The 22,640-nt window shown below is 43.0% G+C and overlaps 1 protein-coding gene, 1 non-coding gene and 1 pseudogene across 2 annotated transcripts in view; all 3 read right to left on the minus strand.

Annotated features, from left to right (window-relative positions):
* Positions 1-22,640, minus strand: part of RAB7A (RAB7A, member RAS oncogene family) — a 68,417-nt gene that overhangs the window by 12,802 nt on the left and 32,975 nt on the right. The window contains exons 2-3 of the mRNA XM_030307532.2: positions 7,835-7,895; positions 6,185-6,311 (exon numbers count right to left, since the gene is read on the minus strand). Coding sequence (XP_030163392.1) covers positions 6,185-6,311; positions 7,835-7,887 — 180 coding nt within the window. The 5' untranslated portion in view covers positions 7,888-7,895. The remainder of the gene's footprint in view (positions 1-6,184; positions 6,312-7,834; positions 7,896-22,640) is intronic.
* LOC115508618 lies at positions 380-1,287 on the minus strand (annotated as a pseudogene).
* Positions 1,309-1,415, minus strand: LOC115509565. Its single transcript, XR_003967429.1, has one exon. It is a non-coding gene; the product is annotated as a U6 spliceosomal RNA (small nuclear RNA).

Raw genomic sequence — 22,640 nt, forward strand, 5'->3', positions numbered from 1 at the left:
TTTTTTAAGTTATTTTTTTAATGTTTTAATTTATACCATTAACAATTTCAGATAATACTTTATATTGAAATAAGACACTTTTCTTCCCATCCCCATGATTTACTTATTTTTTAACCAGAAGTTTGTTCCTTCACCTTGACCTGTTTCTCCCACTTCCCACCCTCCCTCCCCTCTGGTGGCCACCGGTTTGTTCTGTGTATTTATGAGTCTGTTTTTGTTTATTCATTTGTTTTTTTCAGATTCCACAGACAAGTGAAATATGGTATTTGTCTTTGATTTATTTCACTTAGCATAGGCCCATCCATGGTGTTGCAAATGGCAAGATCTCATTCCTTTTTTATTGCGAGTAACATTCCATTGTATGTATACGCGTCTTGTCTATTCATTCATCTGTGGATGGACACTTGGGCTGCTTCCATATAAAATAAAACACTCACTGAATATTATAATTTTACTTCAAATCTAATTTTAGTTCCAGAGAAGGCAGTACTATCTTAAAGGCTTGGACAAGGTTTTCTTTTTCTCTTACTCCAGGAAGATCACTTAACAGCAAACACTTGAGGGTTTTACTTAAGTGATGGAGAGAAATGATGCCTTTGTCTGTGATAGCCCCACACAGAATTGTTTCCATTTCCAACACACTTTGTCGTAAATTTTTAAGTTTACAATGATCCTCAATATAATGACACGTGCATGACCTTATGTTTCTAGCATGCTGTTAGTGCTCCATGGGACCAAACCCGATGCTCAGGATTTAAGAGCCGGTGCATCAACTGCCTGAATCCTGTCTGTCTAGGGAGCCTGCTGAGAGGTCGTTATAGTCCTTCTGCCAACTCTCCTGGCCACGGCAGTGCAGAATGGCCCCACCGCACAGTAGCCACATGGATGCTGTCCCTTCAGGGTTGACATCCACTTTATTCAACCAGGCCCAGAAGTATCTGGAGTCACAGGACCACGGGAGTTTCTTTAAGCCACACAACTGCTGGCAAGTTTTTCCCGAAGGCATCATTTGATAGCATCGGAGAAGCGGAGGGTGTAAGGAAGAGGAGGTGTTCCCTGCACCTACAGTGGTCCAGCCTGCCCTGTCGCCTTTTTAAATTTGCAATTCCCTGCAGTTAAGCCATTGGAATTAAAGGCTTCTTCTCATAATTGCCTGCTGATGTCTTTTGTCCAGTTATCCAGTGGGTTGTCTGTTGACTGGATACTATGATGCATTATTAACATTTTCTTCTGGTCTGTGGTTTGTTTTTGTCATTAGGGAGTCTTATTATTCAAATGTTTACTTTTTTTTTTCCTTTCTTTCTTTTTAAAAATATGGAACGCTTCACGAATTTGTGTGTCATCCTTGCGCAGGGGCCATGCTAATCTTCTCTGTATCGTTCCAATTTCAGTATATGTGCTGCCGAAGCGAGCACTCAAATGTTTACTTTAATGTAGTTTTACTGTCAATCCTTTAGGATTTTCGCTTTCTCTATTTTAAACACCAAAGGTTAAAAAAAATTTTTTTTTTTACTTTTAAAGTTTTCATTTTGTATTTTTTTCATTCAGGTCTTGAACCCTCCCTCTTGGTTACTCCTCCTCATTTAAAGGGAAAACCACTGGGGTGCCTGGGTGGCGCAGTCGGTTAAGCGTCCGACTTCAGCCAGGTCACGATCTCGCGGTCCGTGAGTTCGAGCCCCGTGTCGGGCTCTGGGCTGATGGCTCAGAGCCTGGAGCCTGTTTCCGATTCTGTGTCTCCCTCTCTCTCTCTGCCCCTCCCCCGTTCATGCTCTGTCTCTCTCTGTCCCAAAAATAAATAAACGTTGAAAAAAAAATTAAAAAATAAATAAAGGGAAAACCACTGGCCCGTCCCATTTACTGTGTAACTCCACTTTGCTAGTCTTCTGGAAGCCACCTCTCTACTCAGTGTCCAGCTGGGGGTGGCTTGTTTGTGTGCTCTCTGTTCCCTTGATCTGTCTCTGACAATATCACAGTTTAAATTGCTATGGATTCAGTAGTAAGTTACCTTTAAATTTTTCATGCATACTTGATTCCATCTAATGTTTACTACTGACTGATTTCTAGCTTCTTCCTGAACCATATAAGGAATTTAAAAAACCCACAACAGTCACTAATCTTCCTCCACACATTAAATTACAGAGGTCCAATCCTGGTTTTCTATGATAGTTTAGAAGTTACATACTCTTACTATTACGGTCATAATTCTAACAATAAATACATGTATACAATTAAAGTTGACCTCAATTTATCTTCCTAACCTTTCCAAATGAAATCACTTTCCTTCTGTCTGAAGTACATCTTTTAGAATTTTCACCGTGGAACTTAAGGATATATGCTTTCATTCTTAGTATTTTTAGTAGAGACAGAATACTATGGTCAAGGTTTCTTTCAGAATATATTCCACTGCCTGGTGATCTCCACGGTTACTGTTTGGAGTCAACAGCCTCATTTTTGCTCCTTTTCAAGATCATCTTTTTTCTCTGGATGCTTTCAAGTTTGTCTTTTTTTTTTTTTTTTGGAGAGAGAGAACGACCAAGTGCACGCAGGGGAGGGGGGCAGGAGAGGGAGGGAGAGAATCCTAGCAGGCTCCATGCTCAGCATGAAGCCCAATGTGGGGCTCGATCTCACAACGGTGAGATCATGACCTGAGCCAAAATCTAGAGCCACCCAGGCGCCCCCCCCCTTTTTTTTTTTTTTTGTAATTTCATTATGATTCATCGAGATTTCTTTTTTATTTATCCATCTTGGAGTTCGGGCTTCCTCAATCTGTGGATTGGTGCCACATCAGTTCTAGCAAATTCTCAGCAAATATTATCTTTGATCTTTGTTTTGAGATTGATTAAAAGGAAGTCTGACCTATCTATTGAATCCTGTTTGTACCTCTCTTTCCTACCATTCTTCATTTCAGCTCTCTTCTAGCATACTGATCTGTTGCTAAAAACATTCTCAGATTTCCACCTTTTGGTTATTGTATTTTCTTTTTATAAATTCTATTAACTTACACACTTATTTAGTTTCTTCTCTCCAGATATCTAAGATTGTCTTATTTCTCTGAAATATAAAAACCACTCTGAAAGATCAGGGAACTTTCCATTGGTTCTTGTCTTGTTTTCTTATTCGGATCATCTTATTGCATGTTGCTAAAAGCCCGTGAAAAATATGTGAGGATTCTTCAAGATCTACCTTGATGATACCTTTGTCCAGAGATGATGTCTCTCATTTACTTCTAGTCTTTCAAGCTGCCTGCAACAGCATGAGGGCCAGCTTTTCCTTTCAACCTTTCAGGAACATGTTCTCTGGGGCACCTCGGTGGCTCAGTCGATTAAGTGTCTGACTTCAGCTGAAGTCATGATCTCATCGTTCATGAGTTTGAGCCCCGCACTGGGCTCTGTGCTGACAGCTCAGAGCCTGGAACCTGCTTCGGATTCTGTGTCTCCCTCTCTCTGCCCACCCTCCCCCCCCACCCCTGCTCGCACTCTCTCAAAAATAAATATTAAAAAAAAAAAGGAACACGTTCTCTTTCCCACTGTTTCCAGACTCCAGTGACCAGTGGTTCTTCAGATGGTGTTCACTCCAGTAGTGCAGCAGTATAGGGTGCAAGCTTAGTATGGTATGTGGGCTCTATTATAATGGCCCCAAACCCAGGAGGACCTGGGGTCTGACTTCTGAATCAGCCCACATCGCCGTCAAAACCACAGCTTGGTCCTATAGCTCTGTTTCTCCTAGGTACAGGATGCAGCTTTTAGTCTGGCTGGTACACATGTGGAATCCTTGGGTGCTACTTTACTCTAGTACCCTGAAGCTATTCTGTTCCCTTCTGCCTTCTATGGTCTCTGAGAACTCCTCTAACTGTTGTTAAGTAATCAGTCTCTTCTCTTCAGAGACAGACTTCGCTTGTTGGTGTTCTGCAGTTTTTGAGTTTCCCAGGTAATTTGCTCAGTTCTTACAGCTTACTGTTTTCTTCAGGTGTCTTTAACCTGCAGTTTAACTGTTCGTTTGGCTTATTTCAATGACCATCTTTTCACTTCTTGAAGTTCTATGTTTTCCATATCCTCATTTTTTATAGTGTCCTTTTTCTCTATGGTTTCTATTCCCTTTCTAAAAATCTCTAGTCATTGTGAACATCTTTTGTGGTACGTTATTTCCTCATGTGGCTATGAGCTCACCTTCTGTTCTGAGGTTGCAAGTCTTCCTATAAAATGGTCTCGACTCTGCTTGTGTCAGGAGTGGCAGGGGTTTATAGGTTTATGTCAAATTCTTTAACATTTCTGTACCATGTAGAGTATAAGCTCAGAACCCACACATGAGCATAGTGGGACTGAGCGTCTCCAACAAGAAGGCAAAGAGGCAAAAGCCCCAAGCTTTTACTTCATGCATGAGCTCTGCCACTTCACTGGATTAAGGCATTTGTTCCTGTTTTCACATCTTTCCAAGGTCCTATGTGAGTGGGAGTCTCTCTCCCTCCCTCTCTCTTTCTCTCCAAGGGGATTCCTAGTTCCAGCTCTCCCACCTTTTGTAGTCACTTCTCTTGCCCATGGTGAGTGATAAAACTCTAGTCCTGGTTATAAAGTTGCTTTTAAAGCATCATGACAGAAGCCCCTGGGCTTATCACTAGTTCTCAGTTCCATCTTCTTTCCTGTAATCTGGAAATTACCTTTTCTCTCAAGCTTGGCCTTTAAAACTTTAGTCTGAGCCTGGGTGGCTCAGTTGGTTAAATATCCGACTTTTGATTTTAGCTCAGACCATGATCTCATGGTTCTTGAGTTTGAGCCCCACACTAGGCTTCGGGCTGTCAGCTTGGCAATCTGCTTGGGATTCTCTCCCTCACCCTCTCTGCCCCTCCCCGGCTCACACACATGTGAGCGCGTGCGCTCTGTCAAATAAAACTTAGAACTTAAAAAAAACTTTAGTTGTATTTTAAACATCTCTAGGGGCGCCTGGGTGGCGCAGTCAGTTAAGCGTCCGACTTCAGCCAGGTCACGATCTCGCGGTCCGTGAGTTCGAGCCCCGCGTCAGGCTCTGGGCTGATGGCTCGGAGCCTGGAGCCTGTTTCCGATTCTGTGTCTCCCTCTCTCTCTGCCCCTCCCCCGTTCATGCTCTGTCTCTCTCTGTCCCAAAAATAAATAAACGTTAAAAAAAAAAAAAATTTAAACATCTCTATGTGTATGTGTGAGGAAGGTGGGGAGGGGAAATCCATATTAACTGCATTCTGGAGGTGTGAGTCAAGGAAGTGTCAAGAGTCTTTATTCTCTGGGAGCACGTCACAGCTTGAGGTCAATGTGCATAAAAACCATCTGTAACGCCTGGATCATTCAAACATTTCAGCAAACTTGGCATTTGCAAGGACTACAGTGGGATAAGAACTATATTTGTCTCAAGAGGCCTGAGTCTGCCAAGGGCATCATTTAATATAAGAAGAAATAACTGCTGTGGAGGTAGGAATTTGAAAATACAACACCTGGGCTAAAGGTTGGAGACCTGGGGATGGGCTGAGATGGGACAAAGGGGCTGGGCTGGAAGCAGACATGTGCAAGGACAGGGTTGTAAGAGCAGCACATGGTTTGGAAGAGCTGGCAAAAGACAAAAAAGCCAGAACGCAAAGGCTTTCCAAAGGCCATATGAAAGAACCCGTATTTTATCCTAACTGTTGCAAGAGAAGCCCTTGAAAGATTAAGGTGATACATGCAAAAGCCAGGCTGGCTTAAAAGAAACTCAACTTTGGTGGCTACAGGCAGGACAGATGAAAAGAAGCCAGAAAAACAGGGAACTACATTAATAGCTACTGTAAGAACCTAGGAGAGACCCAAAGATGTTCTGGCCTAAAAAACTATGCAAGGATATTAAAAAAGGCATGAGTTAGACATTTTGGAGACACAATAAGACAGAGGACTGTGTGTTTTCAAATTCAGCAAAAACAAAAACAAAAACAAAACCCCAAAACAGAAGTCCAATGAAATTTGAACTTTTTTGGAACGACAATGAAAAATTTCTAGTATGTCTCATGCAATATACGGTCATACTTGATGTCCTGTATTTTCTCGGCAATACCACCTGTGGAAAATTATCCATGAATATAGTAGTGGGAACTGAAGAACAGGGAGGGGAAATGCCTAGGCATGAAAAAAAGGGTTCAGAATGAATGAACTAACAAGATTTGATTGGCAAAGTTGTGACATGTGCTTACCTGCATTGTAACTAGTCTGTCATCCACCATCACCTCCTTTGTCAGAAAGTCTGCTCCTATTGTAGCTTTGTACTGATTACTGAATTTCTTGTTCACATACTGGTTCATGAGTGATGTCTTACCAACTCTGAAATTGGAGAAAAACCACAAGTATAGGTCAACTAGGAAGGGACTGAAAACTGATTCCGGTATTTGCAGCTCTGAAGAGACTTGCCTATCTTGAAAGAAAACAAAGAACTGTAATCACAACAGAGGGCAGTGCCAGCAAACTGCCCAGCATTATTCATTTGAGGTTGTATTTTCTCCTGGGATAAAAATAGAGGGTACAAATGTAGTCCAGATGTTGAAAAGCTGCTTGTAAGTTTTGGTACAAGCACCTCAGATGGTACAGCCTAATATTATTTTTTCCTTCCAGAAAGATGTCAGCAAATACTCTCCTTCTAAAAGAAGCTACAGTAATAAGATCGTTCCAATATTCCAAAAATATCCCTTATGTCTTCGGTGTCTCTCCATTTAGAGGCTGCTATTCAGTCCAAGAAAGTAATGGCAGGAGGAAGCCATTGGCTGAGAGCAGACATATACACCAGTCAGCCACCTGCTGCTTCAAAGTCTAAAATCTGAACGAGAAAGCACCAGTATTCCACCAAATCAGAATCTACCTCAAAGTAAGCTCTTCCAGAGATGTTCCCCCTGCCCCAGTATGAGAACTCAGCAAAGAGACAATGGATTTCTTGGTGATGAGATTAGTTAGGGCAGGCTGAAGATGATGCAAAAGCCTTCTTCAAAGCCAACTGGCTCACCTTCCTTTCTCACTAAGGAACATTCTTATCTGTATATGCAGAGCACCTGGAAGTACAGTTACGGCTTAAGGAAGTGAGTGTTCTCCAATCCAGGCCACCTGCATCTGAATTTTCAGGGGAGAGGCCAGGAGATCTGGAATCAAGTAAAGGCCTGGTGATTCTTTCTGGGCAAGTTTGGGCCTAACACCGTATCTCTCAATCCTGACAGCACACTAGAGTCACTAAGAGTATGGGAGGGAGACAGACAGACAGACAGACAGATGTGTGTATTTAAGGTACTGCCAACTCGGCCCTACCCACTGGTCTGGAAAAACACCAACTTTTAAAAGGCTCCTCAGGCAATTGAAAAAGCCAGCCAGAGTAGAAAAATCACTGCCTTTTTAAAGGGCAGGGGACTTTGGGATACGGAGGCACACCCGTGTTTATTATTATTATTTTTAAAAAGGCCCAGCTTTCAGTTGGTCTAAGGTTTCACAGGTCACCTCAGAAAAGTCTCCTTTTCTGAGCTACTGCTAGGCCCCACAGCTGCTAGGCATGGCGTCAGTGGCAACAAATCTACTTAAACAGCACTCCTTAGTCTAACCAGCTTGGAAAAAAGGGACTCCATGAAACTGCTCTTGAGTTTAAATAGCCCCCCCTCCCCCCAAATCATGCCTAAGATCATGGAACGAAGGGTTATATAACAAGAGATCGTTCACATTTCTGCTGTGCCCAAAACAGCTGGAGACCTAGGGCCCTCATGCCACCACTACTAGAGAAGGAAGTGGCAGGTGTCAGCGTGGAGGGCACGGGCTTCAAAGGAGGCTTCATCCAAACCAATGTGTCAGTTCAAATGGTGAGAGCCACTTACCCAGAATCTCCCAGGATGATAACCTTCAGCAACACTTTCTTCCTAGAGGTCATCCTTCAAACTAAAAGGAGAAAGGAAAACACACTGTGAGTGTGACAGAATTACCAAGGCAAACCACCTCCCCTGGCACAAACCTCTCAAGAGCCGCAGGAGAACTGTGTCCTGAGCCTTCCTGTTGGCCATCCTGCCCCTCGAAATGGCCTAAAAGAATGGATTCTCCCTCCTGGATCAGTCTGGATCAATGCTCCCAACTTACTCAACAGCTCGGTCCTGTTTCATTCAAGTCTCTGTTCAAACAGCACCTCATCAGAGAGGTGATCACTTTATCTAAAGTAGCACCCCCTCTCCCTATCTGCTCTCTATCCCTTTACGTGGCCTTAGTTTTCTTCAGAGAACCTACCATTACTTCACATTTGCATCTATTACATCTGTCTTCTCCCTTTTCCAATAATCTCTGCGAAGACAGATGTATTCCCTGCTGCATCTCCAGTGCCAAGTAGAGAATTATTATCAAATATTGGGTTAGCGTGAGAATAATACCTGACCTTGTAGCTCCTGGGATCACTGTTTTCTAGAACATCTTTTAGGCAGCCTTCCCTACCACTGACCATATAATATGTCAGATGCCTAATCTGTGTTCATCTCTATTCCAGAACTTGCCCCTGTTTACTTATCAAGACAGGGTTCCTGTCTTAATTATCCCTCGGTGTCCCAAACCTGACTCAGTGACTTCCAGGAGAGTAGGAGTCCTAAATTCTGGACCCCAATGGCAGCGACTTATCTAAGACTGCTGGAGGAACACTCCTCAGGCACGGCTGGAATCCCCAGCAGGAGGCCCATGTTCTCCTCCAGAATCAGGAATTCAAGACTGAATGTGAGTGCCTCAAGATTGACATCTACATCTTCTGAGAACCACTACCAAGCTCTGGCCCATTATCCTCACCAGACAGTGAAACAGCTAGGGCAGCAGACTACAAGTAACAAGGCCAGGGTCAACTCTACCTCCTGCCTCCAGTGGAACTGGGGGAAATAAGTGTTTACATATAAAAAAGTAAATAAGTGTGTTCAATAAAGCCTGTTATTCTTCTACAGTTTGGGAGAACAGGCAGTCAGGACTGGGTCCTAGAAAAGCTACTTTTTAGTTTCATTTTTAACCAATGAGCTTCTAGAAGGCTGAAGCCGATAGTACTGGCTACAGTGTGACTTAAGCATGCAAAAACTGTTCCCAGACTACTTAGATTTTTACTCTGGCTTTGCTACTTATTAGCTGTGTGACCTCAGGCAAATTATCGAACCATTCTGTTGGAATGGGGATACAGGGATCATAGCCATCATGTCCTAAGGATACTATGAGGCCTGAGTGACTAAAATGCTCCGGACGGTCACTAGAATATAGTAAGTAGTTAACAAATGTTGGCTGCTACCGTTTTAATGAGTGTCAAATACAGAGATGTGTAACAGAACAGACTCCAGAAGGCACGGAGAGAACCAGGAAATCACAGAGCCTAGACAAGGTAATGAAGCCACGCTCCCCCATTTCCAGGTGCTTGGCTGTCAACTGCTCTTTCAACAGGTGGCACTGCAACAAAGACCACAAACTAAAAGGAAATTTTACAACTGACTACTGCCCCATAGGGCAGGGTTAGATAATGAATCCTATGCCCCTGAGGGTGGCGTTTTCCATGGCTTCTCAAAGAGTGCAGCAGTGGGAGCGAGACCAGAAGACAGTTTTACCAGGCATGTAAACCAGGCCCCATGACACACCCAAGGGTCATGCTGTCTCTCACCGCCCAAAGCCTCACTCCCCTGGCAGGTCTACTGAAGACACCATCTCTGCCCACCAGTATCTGTCTATAAAACTCCCATTAGTGCCAATTAGGGGGCAGTACAAGACGAGCTGAGTTTGTGCAAAACCTGTTTCCTTTAGTCTTCCATCATACCTAGTTTCCCGTGCCTCCCGCCCCCGCAGTGAGAGGTATACCCCAAATCACCTGTTACCTGTGGAGCCCCATCACCCCCTCCCTTCCTCCCCAGAGACTGCCTTGACCAAGGTTTAAGAGTATCAACCCGGGGGACAAAGCAGAAGAGACTCATAAATATGGAGAACAAACTGAGGGCTATGGGAGGGGTTATGGGAGGGGGGGGATGGGCTAAATGGGTAAGGGGCACTAAGGAATCTACTCCTGAAATCATTGTTGCACTACATGCTAACTAATTTGGATGTAAATTTAAAACCATAAAAAATAAAACAAGTTATAAAAAAAAAAATCAACCCAGGTCTGGTCTACATTTTGGGGTAGAGATCAGATTATGACAGTTGGACAAGTTTCAAATTTGAAGGGCAAATTAAGGAAAGGGATGAAAAAAGAGGAGAAACTTTACAAAGAAAGCCTTGAAGAATATTTAGGAAGGATTACAAGAATGTGAAAAGGGATTTCCATAACTTGGTTTAGGGAATTTCACTGATGTACCAAGAATTACTTAATGGCTTTTAAATATTATAAACAAAGGGCAACTGGGTGGCTTAGTCGGTTAAATGTCCGACTTTAGGCTTGGGTCGTGGTCTCACGGTTCGTGAGTTCGAGCCCTGCGTCGGATCCTCAGTACCCTTCTCTATCTGCCTACCTCCCCACCCCGGCTCAAGCTCTCTGGCACTCTTGCACTCTCTCCAAAATGAATAAACATTAAAAAAATAATAAAGAGGGCTTAAAAGTAAATATTATAAATACTAATTTAACAAATGATGATTTTAAATTTATTTAAAAAAACACCAAGAAATGCGCTTCACCTTGCTGTTCCCACATGACAGATTTCATGTTTGTTTCCTTTGTGTTTCTGCTCACACAGGCTGCAGGCAAGCCCACCTGTGTAGCTACCTTGTTAGGCTGACTCTCTTGAGCAGCAGAGCCCTGAGGGTTTTCTTCAGTCACGGTGATCCCAGAAAACACCTGAACACACAGTACTAAAGTCTCCTAAGTGCCCACTAGAGCAGGTGCACATCCCCAGCACACAATCTGTATTTTGTTCCTCCTATATTATTCTTTATCCTTGTTGCTAGTACTTGCTTCTGTTATAGTCTTCACGTCTAATATTCCTTTGAGTGAATTAAGTGTTTAAATAGCCATTCCTGCCTTTTACATATTATACCAAAAATCTGGGGAAAGTAATGCTATAAAGAACATCTTTGAACTTCAGTTTGTGGGATCATTTCTTTGGGACACAGCAATCTTCTTAGACTCACAAGACTATCACAGGCCATACTTGGCACTTGTCTACTGAGGACTGGGACAGGAACACAGCTTGCTAGCTGTTCGTGCAACAATCCACATAGCAGCTCTCAGGTACAGGGAGACAGTGTGGGTTCAACCTGACTTAAAACCTTCACTGCTGAGGGGAGCCAATCATCTCTTTGAATAGCTTCTTTGGCTCCATGTGAGGGACACATCCAGCACAAGAGCCACTGTGCTCTGTGAAGCCCAAGCATGGGGGCCCATCAGTATGACGCACAGCCTCTCCCTGTCCGGATGCAATTACCAACCAGGAGACATTTAACCATAAGCCACAGTGCCCAGCAACAGAAGCAACAATCTGCCTTTATCAGGTTCCCAGGAAACAAAATTAACCAAAGGTCAAATTCTCACACAGGAAAAAAGGTTTTCTTAAATTTAATTTATAGATAATGTTTAGGAATGGGGTTACTGAGTCAAAAGTATAAACATCTTCATGACTTTCACTAACTCACTTTCCTGAAGGATTTTCCACATTTATACACTGCAACTGTTGCAATGGTTAACAGCAGTAGGACTTAATTTTTTTTATTATTTTTTAATTAAATTTTTAAAGTTTAGTTACTTTGAGAGAGAAAGCAAACGGGGTAGGGTCAGAGAGAGAGGGAGGAGAGAGAGAATCCCAAGCAGGCTCTGCACTGTCAGCACAGAGCCCAATGCAGGGCTCAAACTCGTGAACTGTGAGATCATGACCTGAACTGAAATAAAAAGCTGGACACTTAACTGACTGAGCCACCGAGGTGCCCCAACAGCAGCACAGGACTTAAATAAGAAAATGACAATCTCGGGGCACCTGGGTGGCTCAGTCAGTTAAGTGTCTGACTCTCAGTTTTGGCTCAGGTCAGGATCTCAGGGTTTGAGGGTTCAAGCCCTGCATCCAGCTCTGCACTGACAGTACAGAGCTTGCTTGGGATTCTCTCTCTCTTGCTCTCTCAAAATTAAAAAAAACCAAAACTTAAAATGACAATCTTATTGAAACAAAGGGAATCTGAATAAATGAAGAGATATTCCCAACAGAAATCCTTAATACAGAGACAAAAATTCTCCCCTGCTGAAACAATACTAAGGGTTGTTTTGGAACTTGATAATCTAACTTTATTCATAAAAATAAGTGCACAGGAGTCCCTCCCATTCCTTTCCCCAAAAGAATATTGATAGAGGACTTGCCTTAACAGTCTTGGAAAGTATGTTATACAGTATTAAAAGTATGGGTCTGGAATAGGACTAAACAGAAAAAGAGCCCAGAAATGAACAACTCAGACAAATATAGCATTATAAAATTCAGTAGCAAAAGGATGAAAAAAATTCACTAAGTGAAGGCAGCCAGAAAAATTCTGATGAGAATTAAGATCCCTATACTTCATGTTCCAAAACAGATTCCCAAAGGAGTAAAAATTTAAATGTAAAAATGAAGTTGAAAGGAATACACACAATATTAGCAGGTTTTTCCTGGGTGACAGAATTACAAATAGCTTTGTTTTCTTTATTCTATATTATTGTGACCTGTGGAGGGGGGAAAAATTTAAAAAAAGATTTTAAATTTATTTTAATGTTTATTATTTTTGAGAGGGAAAGAGACAGAGTGCAAGTGGGGGAGGTTCAGAGAAAGAGAAGGAGACGTAGGAACTGAAGCAGGCTCCAGGCTCTGAGCTGTCAGCACAGAGCCCCACGCAGGGCTTGAACCCATGAGCTGTGAGATCATGATGTGAGCCAAAGTCGGACTCTTAACTGGCTGAGCCACCCAGGCACCCCTAAACATTTATTTATTTATTTGTTTGTTTGTTTGTTTATGTATTTAGAGAATGCACACATGCAAGTGGAGGAGGGGGCAGAAAGAGAGGGAGAGAGGGAGTGAGGGAGAGAGGGAGGGAGGGAGGAAGAGGGAGAGAGGGAGAGGGGGAGAGAGAGAGGGAGACAGAATTCCAAGCAGCTCTGTGTTGACGTGGGGCTCAAACTCACAGACTGTGAGATCATGACCTGAGCCAGGATCAAGAGTCGATGCTCAACTGACTGAGCCACCCAGGCACCCCAATAGGCACTTTTTTTTCTGAGCAAACACTAACAGTATTCCATATGCTGAATCAACTCTTTCCCTCAAGGATAATTTTTCTTGTATAATAAATCAATAGCTAGAATTTTCCTCTATTAGTCTGAAGTTATCACTTTCTTCATCTCTGAAGCAGAGAAGCCAACTGCCCAACAACAAAGAAAGCCCAAGTAGAAAAGGTTAGGAAAATACTGTTCAAGGGGCTGGACTGGGCGCCTGGGTGGCTCTGGCATTAAGCATCTGACTTCGGCTCAGGCTACGATCTCACAGTTCGTGGGTTCAAGTCCCATACAGAGTGACCTTGTGCCCTGCTTTGGGTGAGCTCAAGCCCCACTTCAGGTGGGCCCCACTTCTCTCTCTGAGCCCCTCCTGGGATTCTCTCTCTCTCTGCCCCTTGCTCACTTGCTCCCTTTCGCTTTCTCAAAAAAAAAAAAAAAAAAAAAAAAAAAAAAAAAAAAAAAGCCGATGGGGGGTGGGGGTGTCTGGGCTGGGCAGGGTCAGCGAGGGCCTGTCAGGGTCAGTCAGAAAAGGCCTGACCGAGAATGGTCAGGTGGAGGGCAGTGAAAACAAAGAACTGATATGAAAAAAACTGGACCAAAAGGAAAGGGGCAAAAGTTGGGGGTCAGCAGGCCACTGCAAAGTCTGGCCAGTGCAATTTTGCGTGGTGATCACAAACTCACAATGACTGCGGTCAAGTGGAGGTGAGGCTCTAAGGAAGTACAGTATTAAGAAGTTGAAAGCAGGGCACTTGGGTGGCTCAGTCAATTAAGCCTCCAACTTCGGGTCAGGTCATGATCTCACTGTCCTGTCCATGAGTTTGAGCCCCACGTCGGGTTCTGTGCTGTCAGCTCAGAGCCTGGAGCCTGCTTCGGATTCTCTTCTCCCTCTCTCTCTGCCCCTCCCCTCCTCATGCTCTCTCTCTCTCTCTCTCTCAAAAATATCGAAAGATTAAAAAAAAAAAAGTTGAAAGCAAAGCATCTGCAAAGCCATTAAGACAACAGTGTAAAATGCAGGGAATGGAAGTGGACGAGGTATTGTATCATGTCCAAGGACACACAGCAATTGAGTGACAGAGCTAGAATTATCAGGCATGTCAGTGCAGGCCCCAACAATCAACCATCATGCCACTCTGTGATACCAGCTCTCACAGCAAAGAGGATCTGTTTCACCAGGGTGGGGAATCAGTCCTCAGTTAGGCATTGTGAAAAGTTCCCTCTGGCAACTGAGGCACACACACAGGGTTTGGAAACCACTGACTTGAGGTCATAACTGCCGTTGTGATTTGCATGTGTGTCTGATGCAATGACAGCACTAAATATGTGAACAAATGCTAAAGGTGCAACAAGGATGGGACAGAGAAATCAGCTGATAGTTTTATTTGCTTGGTGCTACCAAGTTGCCTACCTGTAACACGTAGGTCCTAATCATACAGTTGACTTTTCTGCTACCCTGTCTCTCCCTGTCCCCCAAATAAAGTACTGAATTGCAGAAAATTCAGAAAGGTACACAAAAGAATGAAGCAAAGACAAAAAGGCACCCACAATTTCATCTAGAAACGATCACTATTAGCATCAGAATATAGGTCTTTCTAGTGTTCCTTCAGGTGGTTGAGATTATGCTGTATGTAACTTTTCATCCTGGTTTTTTTGTATATTAAATATCCTCCCATGTTATTAACATTAAGGTTGCATGATTTATTTCAGCATACGAATAGTCCCGCTCATTCCCTTGTTATTAAGCATGCAGTTACTTTTAATTATGAGATGAACCTATGTGTATGATCTGTCAGCATAACCTGAGCAGACACACAAATGTGTTATCACTAAACAAAATAGTATGAAAAATTTAAAGGCCCTTGAAACATACTGACAAATTATTTTCCAGAACAGCTTTATTAACACCCACACCAGCAGTGAACTAGTATTTCCATTTCACCATACCCCAGCTATCATTAGCACAAATCATTGTTAGTCATATAGCTAGAAAAGAGGGTCAACTGGTTCCACCTGCATTTCTTTAGATTAGCAGAGGTCAAACATTTCAACCAGGTATCTCTCAGCTGTCTTTGATGGTCTCTGCCTGTTTTACCTACCATAATGTGATTTATTGCATACATGGTTTAAATATAGTACTGAAAGGGAAGCATCATGGGGACGCAGATTCCAGAAGTTGTAGGCTTCTGAGCGGATTCAAAAGTACCATTCTAAACTTTAACCAGCATGGAACAGCTCCATCCCATTTTCTTCCAAGACTCCGTGCTCTGTACCTGACCATTAAAGACCCAGCAGCATACCCTGTCCTCAAAACCAACAAATAGAAGGGTCAGAATGAAATAAGCAAGCAACATGTGCTGGTAAAATTTTGGAGAAGGTCACAGGGGAGACACCAGGAAGGCATTTGCAGTCATATACTATTATTGTGCTGGTTATCAACCTGAACAGTAATGTCTACTGTAGGTAGGCTCTTTTTAACTTTCCAAAGTCAAGAATCAGATTAGGGCCTAAACAGTTGAAGAGCACAGAATAAAAGACCCCTTCCTGAATGCACTCTGTAACCAGGCACTACATTATAGACTTCACTAAGGTCATGCAGTTAATACAGCAAGCCCATAAGGTCTTATTCTCATTTAACACATGAGGAAACAGAAGCTCGTAGGTGGTCACTGGATTTGTAAAAATATTCAGATGTGAGACTGGAGCCCACGACCAATTACAAAGACCTTGTTCATCTCAGCCACTACACTGGGTTGCCCACCAAGATCAAAAAGGCATTTCATGCTTCCAAATAACTCAGAGGGTGAGATGGAGTGTATAGCCAAAACAAGACCAGCACGAGCCAGTAACATGTTGAGAAATTGGGCGCATGGTACTGCTCATGCTATTTTTGTACATATTTGAGATTTTCCATAAAAAATTGTAAATACAATTCATACTTTTAACAAATTAGGAATATCTGGAGGAAAAAATCAAGAATGTGTAAATTTATTTTCATTAATAAAAATACTGTGGCAAGTTTTTATGGCAAATGTGTCCCAGATTCAGGCTTGATAAATCATCATCTGTGATGATCAGCTTTTGGTCTGAGGGCAAGCCGACTGTTAGTTTTGTCACCATAGAAATCTTAGGTTGGAAACACGGCACATACCTTCTAAAAAGGAAGCCTATATCGTTCAGAGCCTGGAGCCTGCTTGGGATTCTGTGTCTCCCTCTCTCTCTGCCCCTCCCCCGCGCGCACGCGCGCTCTCTCTCTCTCTCTCTCTCTCTCAAAAAAAGGAAGACTATATAAAAAATTATGTTATGACTTTGATAAGAAGTAACTTAAAAAAATTTGTTTTAATGTTTATTTTTGAGAGACAGAGCATGAGTGGGGGAGGGGCAGAGAGAGGAAGACTCAGTATCCATTTTTTTTTCCTTCTTTTTTTTTTTCAACGTTTATTTATTTTTGGGACAGAGAGAGACAGAGCATGAACGGGGGAGAGGCAGAGAGAGAGGGAGACACAGAATCGGAAACAGGCTCCAGGCTCTGAGCCATCGGCCCAGAGCCTGACGCGGGGCTCGAACTCACGGACCGCGAGATCGTGACCTGGCTGAAGTCGGACACTTAACCGACTGCGCCACCCAAGCGCCCCTGAGGAAGACACAGTATCCAAAGCAGGCTCTGGGCTCTGAGCTGTCAGCACAGAGCCAGATGCGGGGCCGGAACCCACCAAGCACGAGATCATGACCTGAGCTGAAGTCAAAAGCTCAAATGACTGAGCCACCCAGGCACCCAGTAGCTTTTTATTTTGAGTAGGCTCCACACCCAACATGACCCTGAGATCAAGAGTCACATGTTCTACCAACCAAGCCAGCCAGGTGCCCCCGAAGTAACTTGTTTTAAGATCAGTTTGAGAAAGAAAGGGAGAAGGATAATAGGAGTTTGGATTCCTACAACAGAGCAGCTTAAGAGCGAAAGTGAACGGGTGCCTGGGTGGCTCAGTCAGTTAAGAGTTTGACTCCAGTGCAGGTCATAATCTCACAGTTTGTGGGTTTGAGCTCCTCATTGGGCTCTGCCCTAACTGTGCAGAGCCTGTCTGGGATTCTCTCTCTCTGCCCCTACCCCTCTTGTGTGCTCTCTCTCTCAAAAATACATAAATAAGCTTTAAAAAAAAAAAAAGTGAAAAGTTAGAAAAAGAGCAGATTTTTAAAAAATAATCTCTATCCCCAACATGGGGTTCAAACTATGATCCCGAGATCAAGAGCTGCAAGCTCTACCGACTGAGGCAGCCAGGCCCCCAAAGAATAGAATTTTCAACAGATAATATCACCTAGCCAATTCCAATTGCTGAAAGACACTGCATAAGGGTTCTACAGTAGCGAGACAGCCATGCAATGTCATAAAGGTAAATAAAAACAATTCTCACCAGCACTCCAAGCCAGAAGGTGGAAGAAAGAAGTTATGCTGGTTTGCAGAAGGTAGGTTTGTTAGATGGGCATAGGAAATACAGTGAAGGAAGTGAAGGAAGACTACTACACAGAGGCCTAAGATCAAACATTACCAAGTGCTTCTCCTGAAAACTCATTGTGTGCTTGTCTCTAGACTAAGCATCTTATCTGGGTAAACATGAAGAGTAAGATAACTGAGTGTTCCTTACAGGACAGTTTAAGGGTGTTCAGTGTCCTTTGGGGAGGAGAGTTGAAGTGTGGCTACTCTAACAATCCAAGGATTAGCAAATCAGAGAAATCCTCTACTAAAAGAAAGAGGAAAAAGGAGAGGGACATAACAGATTGCCTGAGTTAAACAAACAAGAAAGATGGAAACTGGAGTTGTTTGGAAACCCCACAATCAGATGGTACAAGAACCGGGTGCAGGTACAGGAAAGCGAAGGAGAGAAAAAAGTAGGTCACAGTCATACACTTCCAGGAGGGGATGTAAGGCATGAGAGAGGAAAAGGCCCATTCTGGGCAAGGGGCAGGACTGGCAGGGTGCCAGTCTGGCAAGGAGGAGGGAAGGGGATGAGTGGAGGGCTTTGATAAAAGCCCTTTCTGTGGAATCATGAAGTCACTTTGGGGGAGCTCAGGATAGTGCTGGTGTTCCAGAAACTGAGACAACAGGATTAGGCTGGAAAGCAGAATTTAGCAACCAGGTCAGAAGAATCACTATCTCTGGATGCACAACAGGCATTTAGGCAAGCAAGCCACTCTTAGGTTTAACTAACCTTTGTCTTGTTTTTATTGAATAAAGTCACTTGCCTGGCCTAGAGCACCTTCCCTGCCATTCAACTGGCCAATCTCTTAATGCCCTTCTTTCAACACAACTGTATTTCACAATAACTGTAAAACCTTAAATCTAGGTTCTCTGTGCCCAGGGCACCAGAGTTTGTAGGTAGTTTTTCCCTTTTGGGTCAAATGCTGCCTTCAGCAAGAAGCCTCCTTTAGCCTTCCCAAGGCCCAAGACAGACTCAAGTCTTCCTTCTGCCAGTTTCCATTATACCCACCCAATAAATGAAGAGATATTATGGGTAGGACTAAGCTATGACCAACCTAGAGTGGAATCTGCCCCAAGAGGGAGCCTACGCCTGGGACATAAATGTCTGGGCAGTGGGCAGAGGCTGTGGAATTTCTTGCCCTGCTGAAGTAGTTTGTATCCTGGAAAGTTCAAGAGCCACTGCTTTAACAGAGTCAAGGATCTGATGAGAAACGTGTATTTTGAAATTCATATATCAACTACTTTCATGTTACAGCTTACAGGGATTTCCAAGTCTAGGAAAAATATGAGCTCAGTTGAGTTTTATCATATTCCCCTTTCCTCCTATGAGAGGGCCTGGAGTAACCCTGCAGTCAAATCTTTTTTTTTTTTTTTTTTTTTTAAGTAAACTCTACCCCCAACGTGGGGCTCGCGTTCACCACCCCAAGACTGCTCTCCCAACTGAGCCAACTGAGCCATATATATATATATATATATATATATATATATACACACACACACACACACACACACACACACACACACACACAGGAGCACCTGTCTGACAGACATATATATATATATATATATATTTTTTTTTTAAGATACGCTGTATTCAGTTGTATCTCAAATTTCACTGCTGAGGGAATACTTGTTTGTGTTAGGATTTTAGGACTTCAGTCTAGATGCCTGTGCTAAAATGGGAATGTCAGCATTCACTGGGCACACAAGGGCAGTACAAAGAATAATAGATGGCTGGCCTTGCCTTCTAGAGGTTTGATGTCTGGTAGGCAAGAAGACATCATCATTACACGGGGCATATACACACAGTACTTTAAGAGTGCTGTATGGCAAGGGAGAGAACTGTTTTCAGCAGGAATACTGGAACATTTCAAAAGCAAGACTGAACAGCTGTACCCACAATGCCTAAGGAGTGTTCAACGTGTCAAAACTAATTGGTCAGGATGTTTTACTTGTTTTCCATTCCTTACTAGCCTCAGAGAAGTTCCCAGGAAGCTCAGTGGGAGATGTTAAAAGGCTGAAATGAGAAGATCAAGACTGTGAGGGGTCAGGTCTGAGGAGCAGCTAGACATCAGAGGGATCAAAAAGAACTGTCTGGGGCCAAGACAGCTGGGATGCGCACAGGGCCCAAGGGGACGAATCCACCATGGATGGAGCTGGCACACAAAAGCTAAAGCCTCTCTCGCCATGGGCACTCTAGACGACCAAACCTTACACTATTTCTCTAGAACAGGCATCATTTCCATCCCAACAGGCCTCGTGTCTCAAGTGCACTTGGCGCTCCTTCCCCAGGGTCCCACCCCCATCATGTACCCAGGAGCCTGCTCATCTGAGAAGGGGCAATGTCGAGGCGGCCTTGACAGCCTGTCTTCCGGGACACCACTCTGCAAGCCCCAGGGCATCTGGGTCCCATGTCCCTTTTTATCATATGGAATCGTGACTTACCTGAGTGTCTGTCTGTCACCTAACTGGGGGCGGAGGAAGAGGAAAGCTCTCCTTGAAGGCAGTCTCTCCTCCATCCCTGGATCCCCAACTCCAACAGTGTGCATGGCCCACGAGGGCTTGGCAAACAATGACTGCTTGGACAGTGCACATGTCCTATGCAGTAGTTACTACATGCCCCACACAGTAGTTACTAACCACAGGTGACTACTTAAATGAAATTAAGTGAAGTCAAATAAGTTCCTCAGCCACACTAGCCACACTCTAAGTGCTTAATAGCCAGCTGTGGCTAGCACCTACCATACTGGACAGTGCGGATATAGAGCATTTCCATTATCACAGGAAGTTTTATAGTACAGTGCTGGTCTAAACAATTCTGGAGCATTTCACCAGGATTAATACAAGTCCTCAAACATCTCAAATCTCAATTTATGGCCATTCCTTGTTTCATTATTGATAACCTTCCACCTTTCATTCTTGACAACACAATAAAAATACTGGTTCTTCAAGAGCAAACTTTCTGTCTGAATTTTTCATAAGATTACTACAGCAGGATAATGCCGCATCACATCTGATACATGCAGGCTACACCAAAAAACACTGGTAACCACCGTTAAACACTGGTAAACACTGTCACGGGCAACAGGAGGTAGGTCATTCATCACGGCAGCAAGACTGGACTAAATGAACCATGTGATTCCTTTCTGGCTTCATGATTTTATAATCAGCTACCAAGAGCATCATAAAGTGTAAATTCTGATGAACAAAATTATTTCAAGAAACGATTATTTCATATAATTCCTCATTCTGAAGATATGTAATTAGAGGAAAGCAATGTACCCTGCCTTTTTAATAGGAATTGTACCAGCTGACAAGTAGGAAAAAATTTTGAACAGATGAATGCCAGAAGGAATGATTGAAATAGAAAAAAAAAAAAAAAATTCTGCAACCCTGAATGAAAAGGAAAGATTCAGGTCAAGATCATCGATGATGCTAATACCACAGATGAAAGGTGGGTGGGGAATTAAAGATCCACAAGGCACTGAAACAGCATTTCACAGATCACTTCCTAATCACAGAGGCTGGGAAGGAAGAGCAGTACAGAACTGTGACTACCCTAATACAGCGATTAAACTTATTCCCACCAACAGTGGGATAATCAGACATTATGAAATGTTCTTGTCAAAAACACATAACCTAAATTTACCCAAGCTTTTAGTTGTAATTTCCAGGACACAAGAAATACCAGGGCTAGAGGACACATTGACTATCAAAGGATGCAACCTGCCAAACCCAGAATGTGGAACATTCTGTTAAGACAATTGGCTTGATCTTTTCAAAGTTAATGACATAAAAGCAGGGAGGGGAAGGGATCACAGTCTAGATGAAAAGACTTGAGCATTTAGGGGTGAAATGTCATGATAATATCTACTTTATTTTGTAGTAGGTCAACCAAAAGAACAGATAGAGCAAACAGACTTGACCCTGCAATAACACAGGTCTCAACTGTGTGGGTCCACTTATATGTGTACTTTTTACAGGACAGTACTGTAACTATATTTTCTCTTACTATTTTCTTAACATTTTTTCTCTAGCTTACTTTATTGTAAGAATACTGTATATAATACATGTAACATACAAGTGTTTATGGGTGTGGCTTCTGGTCAACAGTAGTCTATTAATAGTTAAGTTTCTGGGGAGTCAGAAGTTATACTTGAATTTGACTACATGGGGACGTGGTACCCTTAACCCCTGCACTGCTCAAGGATCAACTGCTGAATTTAGGTAGGAGTGTGTGTGTTCGTATATTTTATGATTCTATTTACTTGAATTTTTTCATAACAGAACACTTAACTTATTAGATGTTTATTTATTTATTTAGAGAGCATGTGAGCGAGCAGGGGAGGGGCAGAGAGAGAGGGAAAGAGAGAATCCCAAGCAGGCTTCTCACTGTCAGAGCAGAGGCCAATGCAGGGCTCGAACCCACAAACCGTGAGATCACGACCTGAGCTGAAACCAAGAGTCCGAAGTTTAAGTGACTGAGCCACCCAGGTGCCCCCAGAATAGAACATGTGAAAAAGAGATGGCTACTCCACATTAGAGGAAGAGTGGCTTCCTGAAGCAGTACTGTTAGAGCATGACCTCTGACCAGATCACATTCTGATACTTAACCCCCAGGATTCCCCAACTTCATCGTGGGCTGTTAGACCTGCCAAGGAACTTCAACATGCAGAAGTGCCTCAAATAAAACCTTCCAAAGTACTGCAGGTGTGCTTAGACAGTTGAGCACTTAGTTCAGATTTAAGTAATCCTTTGCATCTAGTCATACAATTCCCTCCCATTTTTTTTGTTTGTTTGTTTTAGAGGGTTGTGTCTGTGATAAGACTTCAGAAAGTTAGTAAGTGTGGGAGGGGTTTGTAATAAAGAATAATAAATAACATGGTCTGCTTAGTTTACTGTGTTGAGACAGAAGAGCTTGAAAGGGCACAAATTCTAGTAAACATTCTTTTTTTTTCCCCCCTATAGGAAATGAGAGTACAAGCAAAGGCAGACGAGGGGCAGA

Source organism: Lynx canadensis, chromosome A2 (assembly GCF_007474595.2).
Source record: "Lynx canadensis isolate LIC74 chromosome A2, mLynCan4.pri.v2, whole genome shotgun sequence".
NCBI classification, from domain to species: domain Eukaryota; kingdom Metazoa; phylum Chordata; class Mammalia; order Carnivora; family Felidae; genus Lynx; species Lynx canadensis.